Source organism: Zingiber officinale, chromosome 1A, assembly GCF_018446385.1.
Source record: "Zingiber officinale cultivar Zhangliang chromosome 1A, Zo_v1.1, whole genome shotgun sequence".
Lineage (NCBI taxonomy): Eukaryota > Viridiplantae > Streptophyta > Magnoliopsida > Zingiberales > Zingiberaceae > Zingiber > Zingiber officinale.
This window is the reverse complement of record NC_055987.1, coordinates 9,400,155-9,420,184: the sequence shown is the minus strand read 5'-3', so window position 1 is coordinate 9,420,184 and position 20,030 is coordinate 9,400,155. Positions and strand designations below refer to the sequence as shown.

At 35.8% G+C, this 20,030-nt stretch overlaps 2 protein-coding genes across 2 annotated transcripts; one reads left to right on the top strand and one right to left on the bottom strand.

The window, feature by feature from the left end:
• Positions 1 to 110: 110 nt before the first annotated feature.
• LOC122017664 (serine/arginine-rich splicing factor SR45-like) lies at positions 111 to 9,464 on the bottom strand. The gene is made up of 12 exons (XM_042575334.1): positions 9,218 to 9,464; positions 6,979 to 7,107; positions 5,521 to 5,609; positions 4,190 to 4,236; positions 4,024 to 4,104; positions 3,771 to 3,936; positions 3,345 to 3,582; positions 3,202 to 3,267; positions 1,364 to 1,483; positions 721 to 790; positions 583 to 620; positions 111 to 384 (listed from the first exon to the last, which is right to left on the bottom strand). The coding sequence occupies exons 1-12, from the start codon at positions 9,379 to 9,381 to the stop codon at positions 318 to 320; spliced, it is 1,275 nt and encodes a 424-aa protein (XP_042431268.1). The 5' UTR covers positions 9,382 to 9,464; the 3' UTR covers positions 111 to 317.
• Positions 9,465 to 9,783: 319 nt separating this feature from the next.
• LOC122017654 (tRNA pseudouridine synthase A-like) lies at positions 9,784 to 19,843 on the top strand. The gene is made up of 10 exons (XM_042575324.1): positions 9,784 to 10,085; positions 11,665 to 11,721; positions 14,834 to 14,911; positions 15,184 to 15,237; positions 15,504 to 15,586; positions 16,743 to 16,842; positions 16,921 to 16,983; positions 17,900 to 18,166; positions 19,340 to 19,400; positions 19,497 to 19,843. The coding sequence occupies exons 1-10, from the start codon at positions 9,822 to 9,824 to the stop codon at positions 19,592 to 19,594; spliced, it is 1,125 nt and encodes a 374-aa protein (XP_042431258.1). The 5' UTR covers positions 9,784 to 9,821; the 3' UTR covers positions 19,595 to 19,843.
• The last annotated feature ends 187 nt before the right edge of the window (positions 19,844 to 20,030 follow it).

Here is a 20,030-nt window from a genome sequence, read left to right as displayed (position 1 = left end):
TCCAGGATATCATCAAACACTATTAGCCATCATCAACCACATGAATCTTATCTCTCCCTTCCCACTAGATTACCATCAATGCAAGCTTGTCTGAATTAACACCTAGACAATTCACTGCAACGCTGGTTTTAAATGACAAATTCATAGAAGTATTACTACAACAATCTCTTCAGTAACTAGATATTCAAACTGTTTCTAAGAAAGTGCCCCATGAATCGTCTACAAGTGCATGATCACTACTGGTCGAACCTTGCTCAACACATCTCAGATACATTGTTTCAGCATTCAGTGTAGCAAACTGTCCCTGCAATAAGTGGTTACTTACCTCTCGGCGGAGGGGAGCTGCTGCTCCTGCTGTTGCTGCTGCTTCTTCCTCTAACAGGCCTAACATGTCACAATCAATTCCTAATGTTAAATGGTAAACAAAGTATCATATTTTCACTAAGTTTTCAGTTTTGGGAGGAAATGCAAGGAAAAAACTATATTCACCATTAGGTAAGTAAATTTAAGTTACCCTGTCATTTTCATTATTCTAATGTGGACAACATTGATGGTGAAAGTACAATTGTGAAAACAATTTACCTTCTAGGACTGCGACTTCTTGATATTCTTCGAGCACCCTGGAAAGCAGAAGTTAGATTTGTGGGTGGTGTGGAATCCTGAAGAAAAAGGATGCAACAGGGTTTAACGCAAGTGTGTACACAACATGGTGTTAAATACCTTGCGAGGACTAGGAGATCCAGAGTATGATGATTCTGAATTGCCCCGTCTTGGTGGAGGAGCACGGCCCCTAATTTGAGAAAGATCTCCATTAGTAGAGAAGCAAATACACTCCATATATGGAGACAAACTCTTTGAAGTATATGTGGGAAAAAAATGGACCCAACATCAAAACAACAAAAAAAATTATTTAGTTTAAGGGCCTAGAATTCTTGCATGTTAAGGTCGCCATAAATTACTCGTGGATATTAATTCCTCCATCTAGTGATACTAGGGTGAAGCTTAACATAGCCTATGAAAATGTCCTACCAAAATTGTAGGTCCAATCAACTCAGCTACCCTAGTCTAACACTATGAACATTGGAGAAGGATATGGAATTAGCAAAGATTCATTTTTATAAGATAAACAAAATAGCCAACTAAATATTGAAGAAGTGTCCAAAAAATTTTCATACTGGCCAAAAGATGGCATACCTTAAATTATTTCAAGAGATTCAGTCAAGAGCATAAAGATATTAAAAGCATAAAGATATATTTTTACACAAGCAGGAAAGAAAATGGTGGAATTGTAAATTAGCAATGAAGAATAAGAGGGTTCATACATGCAAGTTCAGAAAAGTAAAGGGGAAAGCACTGCCAGTACCTGCGAGGAGATATTGATCTAGAATTAGAACGTAGAGGTCTCCTCATTGGCGAACGGCTACGATGTCGAGGCGGAGGAGGTGACCTCCTTGGTGGGCTCCTTGCTCGCCTAGGAGGTGATCTAAAACAAGCAATCCCATCGAGGAAATGATCATAAGCTAACACGATACTTTTAAGCCTTTAATTGTCACAAAATTCTATATATAAAGCAAAAAAAAAGATATAATTTAGAGCATGTCAGCATATTATTTATGGAATATTTCCTTTTCCTTATCAGATAATTTTATGTTTGTTGAGTACAATATGTAGCCTCTTTATACAAGTTTTCAGTAATTATATAACATCTTGTAAAATATGGTGTATGGATCAATTTCTTGGTACGAACTTTTAACAAAACTTGCCATATCTGCCAACAAGGGCAAGGAGAATAAAACCTGAATAATTTGATTAGAGTTCAGGCAGAAGTTACACCTGTATACAATTTAGGATGCCAAGGAATTCCAGTAATTGCATCGTTAGTGCCAATCATATTAATAAAACAATGTTAAAAAGCAAGGAAAACCACCAATACCAATCTCAAGCCTAAATGTTAAAAGTTGAGGATGGTGTTAAGACCTTGGCAGACAGCATAAAATAATGTTAAAAATAGTATAAATATGGATCCTTACCATGTCTGTTGATTCAATGGTGGGACAGGATTGATACAGCTGACAACTTGAGGCTTATTCTTAAAAGGCATGGAAGAGATTTATGGTTGATGGCTTGAAGTATTAGGGAACAGATAGCTAATATGGGTATTAATTGGTGCTGTTTAGGATGCTTCCTTTGGCCTAATTCTTATTCAAGTGAGTCTATTGTATCAAGCAAGGATGTCAGGTGGAAACAATGGATCTATCCAATGCTATCCGATGTTGTCCCCTCTTCTCCCACTCTCTCTCCCTTTGACGTCTCACTATCCTGGTAGTTCTCTCAACATTTTTGTCCGTTATAACATTTAATTGATCGACTTTTCATCCTTTTAGCCTTCCTCTTTTTATTCCTCCTCTCCTTTTTGGATCTTCCTCTTCTTCTCTGTTCACTTCACTTCTTGGTCTTCCCCTGCTCTCATTTCCAGTTTTAGCTTCCCACTTTCTCATTCTACTCCCTTCATCTCTCCCTCTACTGCTAATATTCTCTTAGATTCTGATTGCACTTATTCTTCTTCTTCTCTTCCTACAAGGTCCATATCCTTTTTCCTCTCTTCTTCCTGTTTGTCCTTCCATCTTCTTCAGCTCCCATCTTCCTTCCAAAGGGAGAAACTCACATCTCCGATTCTTCTGGTACTGTCCCAACCAATGATATTTGTTAAGTAGCAGAATAACTGCATCTCATCAACAAATCTTCTATGACATAAACATCAAAAATATGCCAAACTACCTCACTCACATAAGAGTAGCTAAAATTTCAGGCCTCTCATTTAGAAAATGATATGCATGAAAATGAACTTTCCAAGAGCAAGCATGAAATGAATACCAAATAAACGGACTATCTTGTGAAGATAAGCAGAAATTATTGTTCCTCACATTACAAAATAATGAAGAATTGAAGAGAGGAAGTTCTTGTTCAACTTGTATAAACATTCAAAAGGTTACATTTATTTCTTGATGGAAAGAAAAATTGGGGTTCAAGTTGCAACAAATTATGCTGTTAATTTAGACAAAAAGTAGGATATCCTATAGTAATTTAATAAGATATTTGGTTGAAAGAAGAAAAAAAGGGCACATGTTTATATGGTTAAGTTTAACCAATAAGTGTATTATGTTTGATCTAAACAAGTGTGAACAAATTTCATTGACTTACCGTCTCCTAGGTGGAAGAGGAGATCGTTTACGGATAGGGCTCCCACGTCCTCTTCTAGGAGAGATCCTATAAACAAGGACAATTATATAAAAAAAAAAGTTGACATGATGACGAGGAACTAAAAATATAGATGATATACTAACCGAACAGGTGATCTATGCCTCCGAGGTGGTGACGGAGAGCGTCTTCTAGGAGGAGAAGGTGGCCTTCGTCGAGGTGATGTTTCAGTGCGCCGATTTGCAGGAGAATCCACTCGTCTACGAACAGGAGATTCCACACGACGACGTGGAGAGGAATCAGGGCGACGTCTAGGGGAAACAACTCTTCTGTTTGGAGGGGACCGTCTCCGTGGTGGAGAGGGAGGTTTCCTTCTTGGAGAAGCTAGAAGAATAACTCATGATTAGAAGATTAACTTACAATGTTGTGGTTAAGAGAAATCTCAAACTGAATGGCATCTGCTCTAAGCCAAAATAAAAATAACACACAGAAATAGGTAACAGTTTATTAAAGAGAAATGGGAAAGGTCCGGTGGAAGTAAGAAAGAAAGTCTATAAGTTGCAAAAGCTCACTTTCCCTAGGTTGTGGGGGCACATCTTTTTCTGCAGGTGGACCAACTTTATCTTTAGGTGGAGCTTCCTTCTTTGGAGCAGTAGGCACAACCTTTATAGGTGAAGAAGCTTTCTGGCGTTGTGTAAGTGTAAATCTCACCCGGGTGATACATCCATCAATTTGACCCTGCAACACAAGAAGCAACATAACCAGATAAAGCATACTCTTTGTAATATGCATACAAGTGGAAAGAGAAGAGAGTTGAGGGCATACCCCATCCATGTAAAGAAGAGCCTTCTCAGCATCAACTCTCTTCTTATACTCAACATATCCATACCCACGAGGAAGATTAACCTGGATAGCATATAAACTTACATCTGCGAAAATTGAAAAGCACAAACCCTTTTGAAAGCACGACAATGACAATAAAATTAATTACCAGTCGATCCATTGCCAGTTCTACATTGACTATCTCACCAAAATTACCTGGAAAAGAAATGTGGTGTAAGAATCTTCTTCCACATGTGTTGATTATGGTGAAAGCTTACATAGTTGTAACATGAATAAGCAAGTCATGTGAACCAAATTTTACATGTCAATTAATGAAGTTGAAGGTATATCCAGGGCAAACAAGAAAGCTCAACTAAAGAATTCTAGACTAAATAACATACAAAAATTCTGTTTCTTCCATTACTAAGCAATCCCCATCTTATAAGTATCACACAATCAAAGCTCTTGCCAATGGGATATCCACCAAAATCAACAAGGCTGATGGAAAAAGATTTTTTCAGATCTGAGATACATCGAGATAAATGCTTATATTTTAGCGCTGTGTCAGTGCCAACTAGGGGTGATCACGGATCGGGTTGGTTCGGTTATTGGGGTAAAAAACTATCCGGCCCTACTAGATCAGATAATGCAAAATTGGGACATACATCCGGCCCTATATCCGGCGGTTCTTATGTTTCAGATATCCGACGGGTTATCAGTTATTTGGATATCCGACTCTATATCCAATGAAATATAAAATATAAATATAAATATAACAAAAAAAATAAATTTTTTTAAAATGATAATAGACATTACTCATTACACGTTATAGCAGCTAATCGGAAATAACTATTACAACGTGTAGCAGCTTATCGGCAGTAGTTACTACAACGCGTAACAGCTTATCAACATTAGTTGTTACAAGTCGGGGTGATCGGATCGGGTTGGTTCGGTTATTGGGATAAAACACTATCCGGCCCTACTAGATCAGATAATGCAATATTAGGACCCTACATCCGGCCCTATATCCGGCGGATCATTTTTTTTCGGTTCGGTTCGGGTCGGTATAAGCGGGTTGGTCGGTTTGGCGGATTGACTGCTCACCCCTAGTGCCAACTAGATCCAGAAATCCTTCACAATACCACATCCCTTGACAACAGATAAATTCAAGCATCAATGAGAACATTATATGTCATTACTTATATTTTTCAGCTACCACTAGATAACCTATGTGCATGTTATCAAATGCCAATAGGTGAAGCAAAAGGGACGAAACTTTCAAAACAAATGGGCATAATAAGCATAGCATGTATGATACATTTTATGTCAAGCAGTTAAGTGGGGCAATAAGTTTGTTCAAAAAAACTTGAACTAAATGTTTTGCACAATTGTTAGAGGTTAAACTAACTAATATAAGGAATTGATATGTACCATCCAGACATGTATTCTTAAGAAACAAAAAGATTTGTTGATTATATGGAGAAGATGAAATCAACTCACCGAAAATCTCTTTAAGATGAGCTTCATTGACATTCCTAGATAAGTGATCGATGTGAAGAACGACAGACTCAGGTACTGGTGATGCTTTCCTGAAGAGTAACAAACTCCAATTAGCCCAGTTATTTTCTCTCACAAAGGAAAATAGCAACTTATGTCACAGAGTTGTCAGTAAAATATTGCAAAGATTACAAGCTAGATTTTTGTTTTTTTTTCTTAGATGTGTATGTTTATAATACATCATCTTATTCAAAATTTAGAAGGAAACAAAACTTTTCTTCCTTGTGAATACATTTCACATCGCATTCAAATCTACTTGTATCAAGAATCAGGATCATGCACAGATTAGACCTTCAGATAGAACTTACTACATGCACTCACCATTGTGTTAATGTGTTTGTCTGTGCATGGAACTTTTGCAATACTCTAAGAGCTACAGATCACTGGAAGTCAGAAAGTTTAATTCAAAATCAGTATTCTTTAATTTGTGGAAAACCTAAATGACAGATTGAGGCGGCTCCAAACAGAAGTCCAAGTCAGTAAGAAAGTAAAACTTTCTTTTGAGAGAAAGAAAGAGGGTGAGAAAGTAAATTTGGTTTTGTTTAAACTTTCTACAAAAGAATAAAAAATAAAATTTCCACTATAATTAATTATTAACTTTTAGTTGATTGCAATAGCCTTCTGACCAATTTGGGAAGAAACCAAAAAGTAGAGAGTGGGAGAAAATTCTCTCCCTCCTACCCACTTCTTTGAAAAGATAAAAAAAAAAAATCAGCCCGGTGCACGAAGCTCCCGCCATGCATAGTCTCAGGGAAGGATCCATTGTACGTAGCCTTACCCTGCTTTTTGCAAGAGGCTATTTCCAGGATTCGAACCCGTGACCTTTTGGTCACATGGCAACAACTTTATCGTTGCGCCAAGTCTCCCCTTCTCCTTTGGAAAGATAAATAGAGGGAAATTCTTTTCCTGCCCCCTCTTTTCTTCATCTACTTTTTCTCCACAAGAAAACACAGCGAAAGTTCGAACACTTGAACTTGATGATTTCTGGGGGATTCTTACCATCCAATTTATAGCAGCATTGAGACATACCAGCCAAATAATTGTTATAATGGTAAAGAGAGAAGATCTACAGAAAACTATCTAATTCCTGTATTATTCCAATAAAAACCGAGAGGGATTAAACTACACCTGGAGCCAGTTCTCAACAAATTCATAATTAACAAGAGACAAACTTTTACACAGACTCAGTAAAATTGAATAATTCCAGGGATGTCCTGATAAAGACAAGATCTTTGTCTGTTCCTAATCTATACAATTACTAGGTCTTAGAGATTGCAATCGTGGTTCAGGACAGTTCACCACTGCCAACCATCCTGGATAAGATTTAGCCAATCATTCAAAACATACATAAAGTGGACTATATGAACATAAGGATCAAAAGAAATCTAGGTAGAATCATACCTTGGTGGTGAAGCTTTTTTGGGCGGTGGTGAAGCTTTTTTGGGCAGCGGTGAAGCTTTTTTAGGCGGTGGTGAAGTTTTTTTAGATGGCGGTGTCAGCGAACGACCTCTTCTAACAGTTGTGGTTCCACTGAGAGGATAATCACCATGCATGAAAGACATTATTTCAGAGTGTACAAATGCCTTATAGAAAGAGGTCAAAATCTAACAGCTAGTAATGTGATTATCAGTGTATTAAAATACATAAAGAATTGAATCAAACATACAAAAAGAATGATCTAGCTAAGTTAGTCCCAAATATTTGTGGTCAGATACAAGGATATTGAAAGCATATGCAAAGGATTAAAAAAAAAAAAAAAAAAATCAAAAGTGCGTCTAGAAATATACAAGTGAAAAAAATAAATGGACGAACATTAATCAATGAAATACAAAGAACCAACTACAAAAGGTAATTTCATCCATATTCAATGTGATCCATCGACAATGGCATGCTCTAGATCATCTAGCAATGTGTATACACAGTTAGAAAATGTCAAAATGATATTAAAGAGAATATAGAAGAAAAGGGCTGTCTCAACGTTCAGAAAAAGAATCATGCAATGGCTCAATTGATATTCTATATTCCCATACTTCCATTATCTTATTTCTCTGCAAGTACCATCAGCTTACTCAGTCAAATTGTCTCAGATTTCATGTTATTACGAGAAAATGAAATAAAAAGTGCAATGATTATCTTAATTATAAACATATAAACTCTTTATAGAGCAATCAGGTGAGGTTGTTTACACTCTCCTATAGTTGTTAGGTATCCATAAATATGGCAGAAAAATGTACACAAAACACCTGCTTCTCCAGTTTTGACAACAATGATAATCCAAAGGAAACATTGCAATATTTACTCTTTATGTGTTCAGCTAAAAAATTAGGCATTAGTTACAAAGGTAATGACAGAAGGTCGAGGAAACAACCGCTCTATCACAAACAAGAAAGAGGGATAAGATATTAGGAAATTGTCAAAATACAAAATCAATCATGAACCTCATCACAGGAAGAAGATGAAACCATGTTGTCAAAGTATTAAAGCACATTTAGGAGCCACAGTAATTATCCTGTTTCTCGTTCTTTTCGTTTTGTATTAACAAGATATACTAATTGGGCACACAACAAAGCAAGAATCTTTACCGCATCAATAAAAAATCTCTCAAAATGAAAGGATTTAAGAAACAAAAGTTACAGACTAAATAAGTTTTGTTAGCATGTCAATCATCTAAGAGATCATGCTCATAAATTTTTAGCAAGTAAAATTTAATAGTAACTAAAGTGAATTACTCGGCCTGTAGTAATAGGAAGATTAGTTGAAGAAATTAAATTTTAAAATAAAATAATAATAAAACACAAATACATAGATTTACTAATTTTAATTCAGTCTGGGGATACTAGTATTACCAATCATACTAATAAAGATAATGGGAAAATAGTGTATGACTGTGTATCTATACAACAAAAGGAGAGTGAGATAATTCATTAAAGTGGTTTCACTAAGAAAATTGCTTTTATTAATAATTTTGATATATAATGTGGAAGATGACATGACAAATTTATTTCAAAATGATATCTTTTTCAGACACGTTTTCTTCTTTAGAGGATTCATACTAGTGAGACTTATTTAAAAGTAAACTATAAATTGGTCTCTCGACTGTTAAATAATTGTAATTGTAAGCACATAATACTTGTGAATTCTACATTCATTTTGTTATATAAATAATGTTGATTAATTTGACATCTACATAGTAGATGTAAATTTAGATACCAGATTGTTAAAGAAGTTGGGTCAATAGCAAGAAAATCATTTCGAGTGCCATTTTCTTGGTGGAATAATGAGCAGATTTACCTTTTCCCTGCTCTACTCTGCAACTACTCATTCGAAATCACGATTAAGCTCTAGCAACTGCTACTTTGTAATTTTTTTTTTTGTGAAAGTCACAGGCATCAATATACGCTACTAAGACTTTTGATGGACTTGAACAATTAATGTTACTGGTACCACCACCCAAAAACCATCCTCCTTTCAATTTTTGATGGGACGCTTGTGTATGACGGGGGAAAGCACCTCCATTTGAAATTTGAAAGCCAGCGAATGGAAGTTGCAAACTTCATTTTGGACTAGCATCGAGATCTAATATAAAATCTAAATCTACCAGAACTAGTCACTAAAAAAATATTTCATGGAAACAACTTACCTCTTCTGCGGCGGAGGGGACCGACTCCGAGAGCTCACACTTCGTGAGGGCGAGGAGGACGAAGAGAGTGACCTGGAGCGAGAGCGAGATCGAGATCGGGAATCAGAGCCGGAGAACGACCGCGACGGGGAGGATCGGGACCGAGCTCTGCCAGGCTTCGCCATGAATGCGGCAGTCGTCGGAAACCCTCAAAACGCAAAACCCTAGGGTACGAATGAGACGGGCAGCGAAGAGTCAGCTGAGTCGGAAGTGCTTTCTACCCTCCATCACCGTCATGCAATATATGGACGGTGGAGATTCGACTAGTGTTGTAGAGAAAGAAAAATCATTTTTGGGTTATTAAAATTACAAGGCATAATTAACTATGATTTACTCATAATAATTGAGTTTTAAAAGATTCATAACTATTATTTAATCAGTTATTTAAAATTAATTGAGTTTTAAAAAATATTAAAAAGTGAAGTCCTCGAACGAAAACAGAGTTTGCGAGCTCTATCCATCGGATCCGGGTACTGTGCATCCGACGGACTCGATTAAACGCCAAGCGAGCCCTTCCCTAATAAACCCTCCGAAAGAAAATCGGCGGTTTTGCAGTGTGGCAGAGATGATGGACGACTCCAGTGATTTATGCTCAGCAACGCCGTCGTTGAATTCCTCGAAAGAACCAAAGCGACCTCTCGACTCGCCCTCGGAATCGCTGAAGCCGCCGAAGCAGCAAAGATCCGAAGAGGAAGCTGGCGAAGGAGGCGACGGGATGAGCCACAACTCAAAGGCCCAGAGGTACCTGATAGCGGTGGAGTACATCGGAACGCGGTTCTCGGGATCCCAGAGGCAACCCAACTGCAGGACCGTTGTTGGCCTCCTTGAGGTTATGTTAGTTGCGTGCAATACCTCATTTGATGCCACTCCTTTTGAAGCAAAAGGAGAATATGTTCTCTCTTCAATGCTACGCGTTTATCGTTTTTTGATAGTTCATCTTATGTGATTCATGGATTAATATCAATAAGTATTTACTTCCAATTAAAAAGTCCAAATTTTTCTTCTTCCTATTATGTTTGTAATCACGGGGCAAGAGGTTATGACGGGATTTTTTTGCGTTTACCACAGAATTAAGTGGGTTTTTTTTAGTGCAAAGATATATTTTTCAGTTATGTGGAATTAAAATTGAAGATCCTCCAACTTATATCACCAATTTGCAGATGGATACCAACACATTTATGTCTCATACATATTTTGCTAGATCAATATATTTTAGCATCATACTTACTTTTGATGTCTGAAAATAACTTCTTTGTTATTTGCATTGACACATTACTGAAAATGTGTTAGAACGAATACCTATATGTATGTTTTTGCTTTTGCTAAACCTAAATGGCATATGTTAAATATGCTTAAGGGACAATGTTTAGAAATAAGTTCACTGATCTCCTGTAAATCCCAAACTGAGCTATGTAAATTACCTCGAGAAGTTCTTCAAGCATTCTACCAAGCTAAGCAACAAAGCATTTTTATTTTAATATCATACTCGCTTTAATTGCCTTGCATATCATTTCACCTGATTCTACTGGTTAATTGGTGCACTGAGATTCAAATTGTCTATCTGTATCTTCATTGTAGTGTTTAGCTCAGTTTAGTAAAAAATTGTATTTGCTAAAAATGTTGATTGTTACTAGGATATGATGAATTATAATATGATGATTATAATATTTGGAGGACAAATTCATAATTGATTACACTAAGTGGAAGGAAACATTGGAAGAAAATGAGTCTTATTATTTCCTTTGTAAACTTAAAATACATAATTACATGTCGAATGAGCTGTTACCTGTTTCATTTTGAGATGGGGATTCGACAATCTAAGTGATAATTATTGCATCAGTATCTAATTTCCTTTTTATCCACATTATTTTCCCTTGCTTTTTGGCGTTTATATGTCTGACCGTACATACCATGCTAAAATACTAGTGCAGACATTAATTCTAGATTACTTTGTTGTCAGTTGTCTTGTATAATTTTGCTTGGCTGGTAGAAATTAACAATGGGTTTTAGTCTCCAGTAGACATTGACAGTAAAAATTGGAAACTGGTTTTCTGTTTACATCTCAACTTAACAACTGCCATAAAACAAGGAATATGATATATACTGGTTTGATTAATAGAGTACCAAATGGCAACTGGAAATTGTATTTCTTCTCTATCACTATACAAGTTTCACCCATGAAAACTTCATCTCACTGAGCAATGTGTGTGTGCTGGTTTTCTGTTTACATCTCAACTTAACAACTGCCATAAAACAAGGAATATGATAATATGATGCATACTGGTTTGATTAGTAGAGTACCAAATGGCAACTGGAAATTGTATTTCTTCTCTATCACTGTACAGGTTTCACCCATGAAAACTTCATCTCACTGAGCAATGCGCGCGCGCGCGCGCGTGTGTGTGCAGGAAGCTTTTCACAAATTTATTGGACAGCCAGTCTCAGTAACCTGTTCTAGCCGAACGGTAATTTTCTTTATGCTTTTTGGTTAGTTTAGGAATTTGGGAGTAGAAATTATTTCTACCTCTTTTATTTAGCACCTCGAATAGACTTAACAAGTTAAGGTTCTCTTCTAATATGATCTCTGCTCTATGCTTCTGATGTATTAAGACCCATTTGTTTATTATAAAATGGAATATGGAACTGAAGAAAATGAATGTTTTAGAACATCATGGAACAAATTCAAGTATCTAACTAGGTGGTGTTTCCAAGTTATTACATTGAGCAACTTGGGAATTTAATTCTCAAGTTATATGACCCATCAAACTTTAAAACTTTCTACTTTAAGACTTTCAAATCTGAAAACTCTTTTGGCATCATTCTCTCCCACTAGAGAAGAGAGAGAACTTGTCTCTTATTGAGATTTCAATATCTTTCAATTTACTAAAACTTCTGTGTCCTTTAATTGTTTTCTCTTGTGAGATGTAGATTGAGGCATGTAATTTTATGAGGGTCGAGGCACATAAAATTATAACCTTTCTAATTGTGCTAGATAAGTTCGTAGAAAAGTAATTTTTTTATTCATCCTCCACTTCCTCATCCTGTAACCCACCTAGATTATGTTTAGGCATCCTTCTTCGCCTTTGTGCCCTAGCCAACCTGCTCACTATTGTAGAGATTGTCTTCATTTGCATCAATCCGCCATCTCACACATGCAGCTACCAACACCCACAAGCCTCCTCCCACCCACTAACACCAACAACTCTCCTTTGGTGACTTGATTCCACCCACTAGGTCTAGTGGAGTTCTCCATCTGCTCATCAACCCCACCTTGTAAACACCCACGACAAGGCTACTGCTGTCTTCTTCACAATACTATCACTGCTTCCCCCTCTTCTCTTCCATCAATCTATTTGCAAGTGGAACTCGTTTGGTTGTGTTACATTGCAGTGCCATTGTCTCTGTGCTTCCTGTCGAAGGCAACCCCATTTCCGCTATGGAATCTGGACTCTCCTCCAAAAACATGCTTGTACTAGATTTATCATTGCTATATCCACCGCCACCTTCTCAACATTCACTAGCATAAGTTTCATCTTTTCTTCACATGAGTCATTGTGGCTCCCAACTAGACATACACCAACTTGTGATTTGCAAATTTGAATTGTTGTTAGGTATGCAAGATTGTATCACTTTATTAATAGTTTGGGCCTCATATATAAAAAATGAAAAACAATGATTTGTAAACATAGAGAATGTAGTGAGAGGTGGGCCTATTACTTACCAGGATTTTATACTAGCTAATTTAGGATCTAGTCCACTATCCTTTACAATAAGAAATTGCAAGAAAGAGGACGCCCAAATGCAATTGATTAAGATGCAACCATGGATTAAAATATCACGCCGAGCTGGTCAAAACGAGCGAAATATTTTGTTCTGCCACGGGCACCAGCACAACCCAACACCAGGCCCCGCGATAGCCGTGGAGGCATCGCGTGACCCTACGGTCACCGCGGAAGGCTCGCACGATCCAATGGTCGTGCTAGGTTCTGGAGGGGTCGCGAGACCCGCAGTTGCACTGGAGGGGTCACGTGACCCCAGTGGTTGCGTTGTAGGGGTCGCGCGAGCATTGGGTCCTGCAAGAGTGGGCAGATTTTTTTTTAATTAAATCTGATAACTTAGTTGATTATCTCAATCAACTTCTAACTATGATTGAGATAATTTAAATAGGATTAATTAAACCCTAATAAAACTATCTAATTAATTATATATTTTATTTTAAAATCATTTATTTATTTATCTCCATTTTTTCCTTTTTTTAAAAATTTATTTTTTCTTTTTTAAATATTTTATTTTTAGTTATTATATTTTTAAAAATACTACGGAGGAGTTGTGTGACTCCTTCGAAGAGGTAGCGTGAGTGGGCCAAGGGTTTTAATTTGAAATATAGGTTAATTATCTTAATCAACTTCTAACCATGATAGAAATAATAAAAAAAAAGTTAATTAAATCCTAATAAAATTATCTAATTAATTATCTATTTTATTTATTTTAATTCTAAAAATATATAATACATTATTTATTTATTTATCTCTATATTTTTCTTTTTTAAAAAAATATTTCTTATATATTTTTATTTTTTAAATATTTATGTTAAATATTTTATTTTTAGTTATTATATTTTATATTTAAACAATACTAAAATCGTATCGTTTCAATCATAGATACGGCTTGAGATTTTAAACCATAGATGCAACAACTTCGACAGTGGACTTAATTTGCACCAGCTAGGTATTTTATTGCTTTGTAATTTTTTGCAATTAATTAGTTGTTCTCACAAAATAAAAAATAAAAAGCTATAAAGTTTACTTATCCATAATCTTAGTTCAATGATTAAGAGAAGAAACCATCACTATTGTGAGTGTGAGAGATACAAATGCTAATTGCAAAGGTTTTAAATAAAATGCAAAATGGACCAAAGTTTAAGATAATTATCTTATGTAACTTAGTCTAAATCAAACAGAAAAAGAGGAAGAAACCAAAGATATGCACTCAACCATTTGACAAAGATGGATAATGGATAGAGATTATGGTACTTAGCATATTAAATACTTAAGTTAAACCACATTAGATGTCACATACAAGTGTACGAGTATTTTTAATACATATGCATTATGTGGAGAAAAAAATATGAAAAATTGTCCTAGATAGTGGGGTTGCATAAATATTGTTTCCATGTAGGCTCTTGCTAGGATCCTACTCACACCAAATTCTTACTTGGGTCTTTACAAAGTTGCATGGGTAGACGAAACATTATGATTTTGGTGCTGCATTGCTGCACTAAATCAAACCATACAAAATGACTGCAGAGTATGGTGCATTATGAAACTGGTAGGTATCTTTCATTTGCCCTGCCGTGGGATTATTTAATTGCCAATAAATACTCTACAAGGAGAGACTAACTATGTTTGCCTTGCTGGAGTCCAAAAATTACATATTTCAATTTCACATTCATCAGTTGAGCTTCACCTGTAGTTGTGTGTCTCACCACTATTGTTATTTTGCATACTTGGTTGTCAAATTAATTTACTTTGCGAGTGGATCAGGCGAGTTAAAAATTTTCTCTTTCTTTTTTTCCAGGATGCTGGAGTTCATGCATTATCCAATGTTTGCCATGTTGATGTTGAGCGAATAAGTAAAAGGAAGCCTGGAGAAGTGGTATGTGATTTACAGAGTTATTTACGTACTAGAAATGGACAATTTATCTGTTTTTAGTCAAATCTAGTCATTTTAAAAGAAACATTGTTCAGTAATCTGTACTCTCTAGTATAATTGTCCTTTTCCATTTATTTTTTTGATATCAGATCCATCAGTTTTCTGTTGTTACTATTTTTTCATCTGTGTTTATATGGCACATGTCTATCTATATATGCCTTGTTTTACTAAGGTATAAAATTGATATTTCATGTGACATACTTTGCATTTTGCAGTTACCACCACATGAACCATCTGTTGTAAGGCGTGCCATGAACCACTTTTTACAGGTTTGACTGTTTTCTATGTCAGAAAAATCATATTTGTACCTGTTGTAATAGGCTTTAATTTTTCATACCTTTTGCATGTTCTCATGGGCTTTTATGTGCAAAAGATAAATACTGCATCTAATATTTTCACATTTTGAGCTGGTGTTTACTTCGATGTTATGCTCCTGAGAACTAATCTGGATTCATATTTCTTTAATTTCTTGCAATCTATTAGTGTTGATACTTTGATAATTGAAATAATCATAGATGTTTTTTTTTTATGACAGAAATGTGAAGGCGACATATCGATAGTTGATGTTCGATGTGTTCCATCAGATTTCCATGCTAGATTCAAGGCCTTAGAGAGGACGTAGGTAGCAGAAAATATCTTCAATGTGAAGTTCCATTATGTGCTTCTCATCATTTATTTTATTAAAGTTACTGATTTCAGAACTTGAGATGACTAGTGATAAATTAACATTTCTAAGCAAAAATTTTGTTTATGGCGTCAAAAGGGCTCATATGTGCAGTTGATTCATTTGAATATTCTCATGCTTCTTGATGATAAAAACCTTATGCACGTTGCTTAATTTATGAACACATTGTTTGCTAATTGCTTCAATCACATGTTGCACAATCAAACAACCTGCTATCTATATTTTCAGTTCGTCAAAAACTAGCTCATTGTTTTGCTTATGCTCCTCTAATGCTGAAAAGTCCTTGATCTTGGGTTTTATGTAGTTGCACCTTTGCTAGTCATATTTTCTCCTGCAACAAGTCCATGAATGGAAAATGTGTTAGCTGCTAAAGTCAAAGTATTAAAACATTAATTGTGTTAAACTTTATTATTTCTAGTTTCTGTTGGCTGTTGATATCATGACCTCAGCCCAACTGCTTTTACTACTGATTGTCAATGCCATGAAGAATAATCAGAATGATAACTTATCATATAAAATAAAATACAAGTGATTCCCAAAGTTCTGTAGGAATTTTTCAGATTCTGTTACTCACTTTTTGGTTAATGAAATTTGTTGTTGCTCTCTGTCTCTCCCCTTCTCCTTGTGTGCCTGCATCAGTAGAACTCCTTATTTTTTCTCCCTGGATATGTGTCTGTCTTCTGTGGCATATCTGACGCATACATTAGTAGTTTGGCACATCAGTGGCCAACCTTTGCTTGTAGCTGTTTCTTTTGTTGGCTGATAACTATTACCACAGATTCCAGTTCCTGAAAATGTCTTCCAATATATAAGTTTAAATCTTTCTTTGATATTTTCTTCCCTGTTCAGATTGCTGGACACTAGATTTCCTTAGTTTGTGTTCCTTAAGGTTGACTACATGTACATGCTTTCTGCACAGTGAATTTAGCTGTGCAATGGTATGGTATGCTATCTCATTCACTGTTGCAATAATTGAATATTTGATATATACTTCCTTGCAAGACTATGAATGCAACTTATTTTTGGCCTCATTTTCTGTATGTTGATGTATAGACTGAATTCTACCTTAAGACACAAAATTCTTTGTAGATACTATTACCGGTTGTTCTCCGGACCAGAGCCATTGTCAACTTTTGAGAAAGACCGTGCTTGGCATATATCTGAGGACTTGGATATTCTTGCTATGAAGGTTGATTTCATTACTACATCTAAACTTAAATCCAGTAATACCTTTTTCTCTAATAAGTAATAACTGTTATCCATGCAGAAAGCATGTACAATCCTTGTCGGGTCTCATGATTTCAGCTCTTTTAGGGCTTCTGGTTGTCAGGTTCTTCTTTATCCATCATACTAAAATTCTACCTTTAACTTTCTTTATAATCTAAATATCTGTATCATTTCCTTTAGTGTATTATTGATGCATATCAAATTAAGTTATTTGTTTGTAGCTACAATGTGAATGTCGTTTTTTAGCGCAACCTCACTTCGCCCTTCTAGATTTTACCATCTTGTCAATGAGTTTGGATCCGGTGATTGCGGCCTCTCCATCCATCTATGGCATTGAATTGTTACCTTCTCTTTGAAATGACCCTAAATTCTCATGCCTCACCAATTGTTTTGCAGGATCAAGCAAAATGGTAGTTGGTAATTTTTGTACAATATTTAAAGAGAAATGACAGAAAACTTGTTTTGTTTATTGTTGGGCCTTTTGTAGGTATTGTTGCCTCACCAATTGTTATATGGACGTCTTTTAACAATCACAATGTGAACTTAATAGATTTGTTAATTTTTTTAGAATTTGTACTCGTATTGATAGATCAAGGTTCAATTAGATGACGTGCAAAGCATGATCTCTTTTGCCTTGTTAGCCCATATTGAATTTGTATGACTTAGGGATTCTCATTCTGCAAATTATGACCCTTCAATCACAGAAAGGCCTGCCTTCAATTTTAGCTCATCTCCTTAATCATCAATATATTTATTTGGCCTACTTTGATAAGAATACTAAAGATTGTTTTCCTGAAGACCAAAAAGGATCTTTGAATCTGTTTTTTTTCTTAGTTTTGTAACATTCAGTGAATGACTTTCAAAAGTTTATTTATCTTCTTTTATCACGTTTTCCCTTTCTTCTTTTATCACGTTTTAGTGAAAAGAAGGATATACTGCATGTTTCCTGCTTTTTATATTATTAATGAAATTTTATTATTATAATTATTATTTTAAAATCATTGTCTATTGATTCTCAGGCGAAATCTCCTATTAAAACCTTGGATGAACTTAGCATTACAGAAACATTTCCTTCACTACACTTCCCTTCATTGTTGGAGAGGTCTCAGCTGGAATCAACTGATGGATGTCTCATTCATTCTGAGAAATCAGGCCATGGATCACCTCCAAGTTCCTTAGACATCACTTGGGTGGGCTTGCAGGGATGCAATCAAGGATTTGGACAAAAACCAAGGCATCGTTGTTATGTTATAGCAGCAAGAGCTCGTTCTTTTCTTTACCACCAGGTTTGGTATTTTTTTGCACTACTATTCTGCTTGTTCTACTTTCTACCATTTTTGCTAGCCAAGGTGGCATTTTCAAGTACATGTTCCATGATATACTTGGTAGACATGGCTTTTCCGGTATGAGTTTCTTTAGGATTCAGTATGAGCCAAGGTTTATTCTAAACACATTCGTGTATTTTGTATTTTTCAGTATTTAATCATCTTCCTCTAGTTTTACTCTATTTTTTGTAGTTTTGGCTCTTAGTTTTCTTGGTTAATTATGGCAGCAAGTCTTATTTTAGTTATGTGATGAAGTAAAAAAAAAACTGTAAAGGTACTCAGAATATGTTGGTAATCTCCTAAAGAGCAATAATGTTTGAATACTGTCAAGGTACTAATGTTTGATACTGATTGGATCACTTCAGATCATCCTAGCCTGGGATGAATTCAGGTCATCTAATCAACAGGTTGCAATGGGATATTTGTGAGTCAAAATGAAGTCTTCTGTCCTTAGTCATAATTTTGAGGCAGATTTTAGGAAGGGTAGTTTATGTATATCATTGTTTTTTAGTACGGATCAAGCGAATACCAAGAATCAAGCCACCTGAAAATTTTCACCTTGAACAACAATTTTAGAGTTAGTATGAATATTAATTATCATTGACAGGATAAACTACGGAATAGGTGGCTGAAATTTAGAGACTAGAGTCTTGTATGTGATCCTCATGTCTTGTGTGATCCTCATATGTCTCTTACCTTAGAAGAAAAAATTTAAGTCTGATATGCATATTTGCTACGGCATATCCAAATCATTCGCATTTGGTGTGAGCACTTGCATTTCAAGTCAAAATTTTGTGGCATTGTTGCTCTACAAAGGTAAATCTGTTACCTTAACGGGTTCCCTAGTGTCGGCCCCACGAATATGGAGAGAGGTAAATATAGGTACACAGGCGTTAGGCGTATAGTGGGATAAATTCCAAATCATCAATTCTTGAGAATCGACCCCTAACCATTACGTCAGAAATGTTATGCGTCCACCGTCTGTGCTACGCCCTGGGACAACATTGTTGCTCTACAAGTCAACATTATATGTGGTTTTCAATGACTCCCTGAAACAAATTACTTTTTAAATTTTGCCCTAGCCCCTATTCTGTAGGTTTCATGGTTTTGAGAGGCATTAATTGAAACATGCAGGTCAGGCTTATGGTTGGTGTTCTAAAATCTGTTGGAACTGGAGAACTGACAATAAGCGATGGTCTGCATTTCTATACCTGCTACTTCATTAAAAACAATTATCCATGATGTAAAATTTCAGAACGTAATAATTACTATTTGTTGATCTGATGTGTAGTTGAAAGAATTTTGAATGCAAAGACGGTGACCGCTGCAAGTCCGATGGCTCCTTCTTGTGGTCTCTATCTCGGCAATGTGAAGTACGACCTTCCATGAATTTGGTCTGTCACTTTTGAAACACCAACAACATCCAAGTCTGCAACACATCAAGATTCAATCAAGATCAGACTAATTCTAATTTATGTTCTTACATCTTCACTTGCAAAATTATTTACCTCTGTCAAGATTGTTGGTTGCAACCACAACCGTGAGATTTAGCACTGATACTTGTTCTAGCACCTGACATTATAGAACTGGATGGAACGTGATCAAGTTTATAATTCAGTTTAATGTACATGACCCTCGTATCCAGTTTACAAATTTGCACTCTGCTAATCAATTGTAGTTGATTCATTATATTGTAGATGTGGCACATGAAACTGCAATGATGATGTGTTCATCTTAAATGCTACTGTTGATGCGAACGTTATTCTGATTCAATTGCAATTGAGTTCAGAAGCTCCCCAAAACATGTAATTGAAATAGGAAAAGA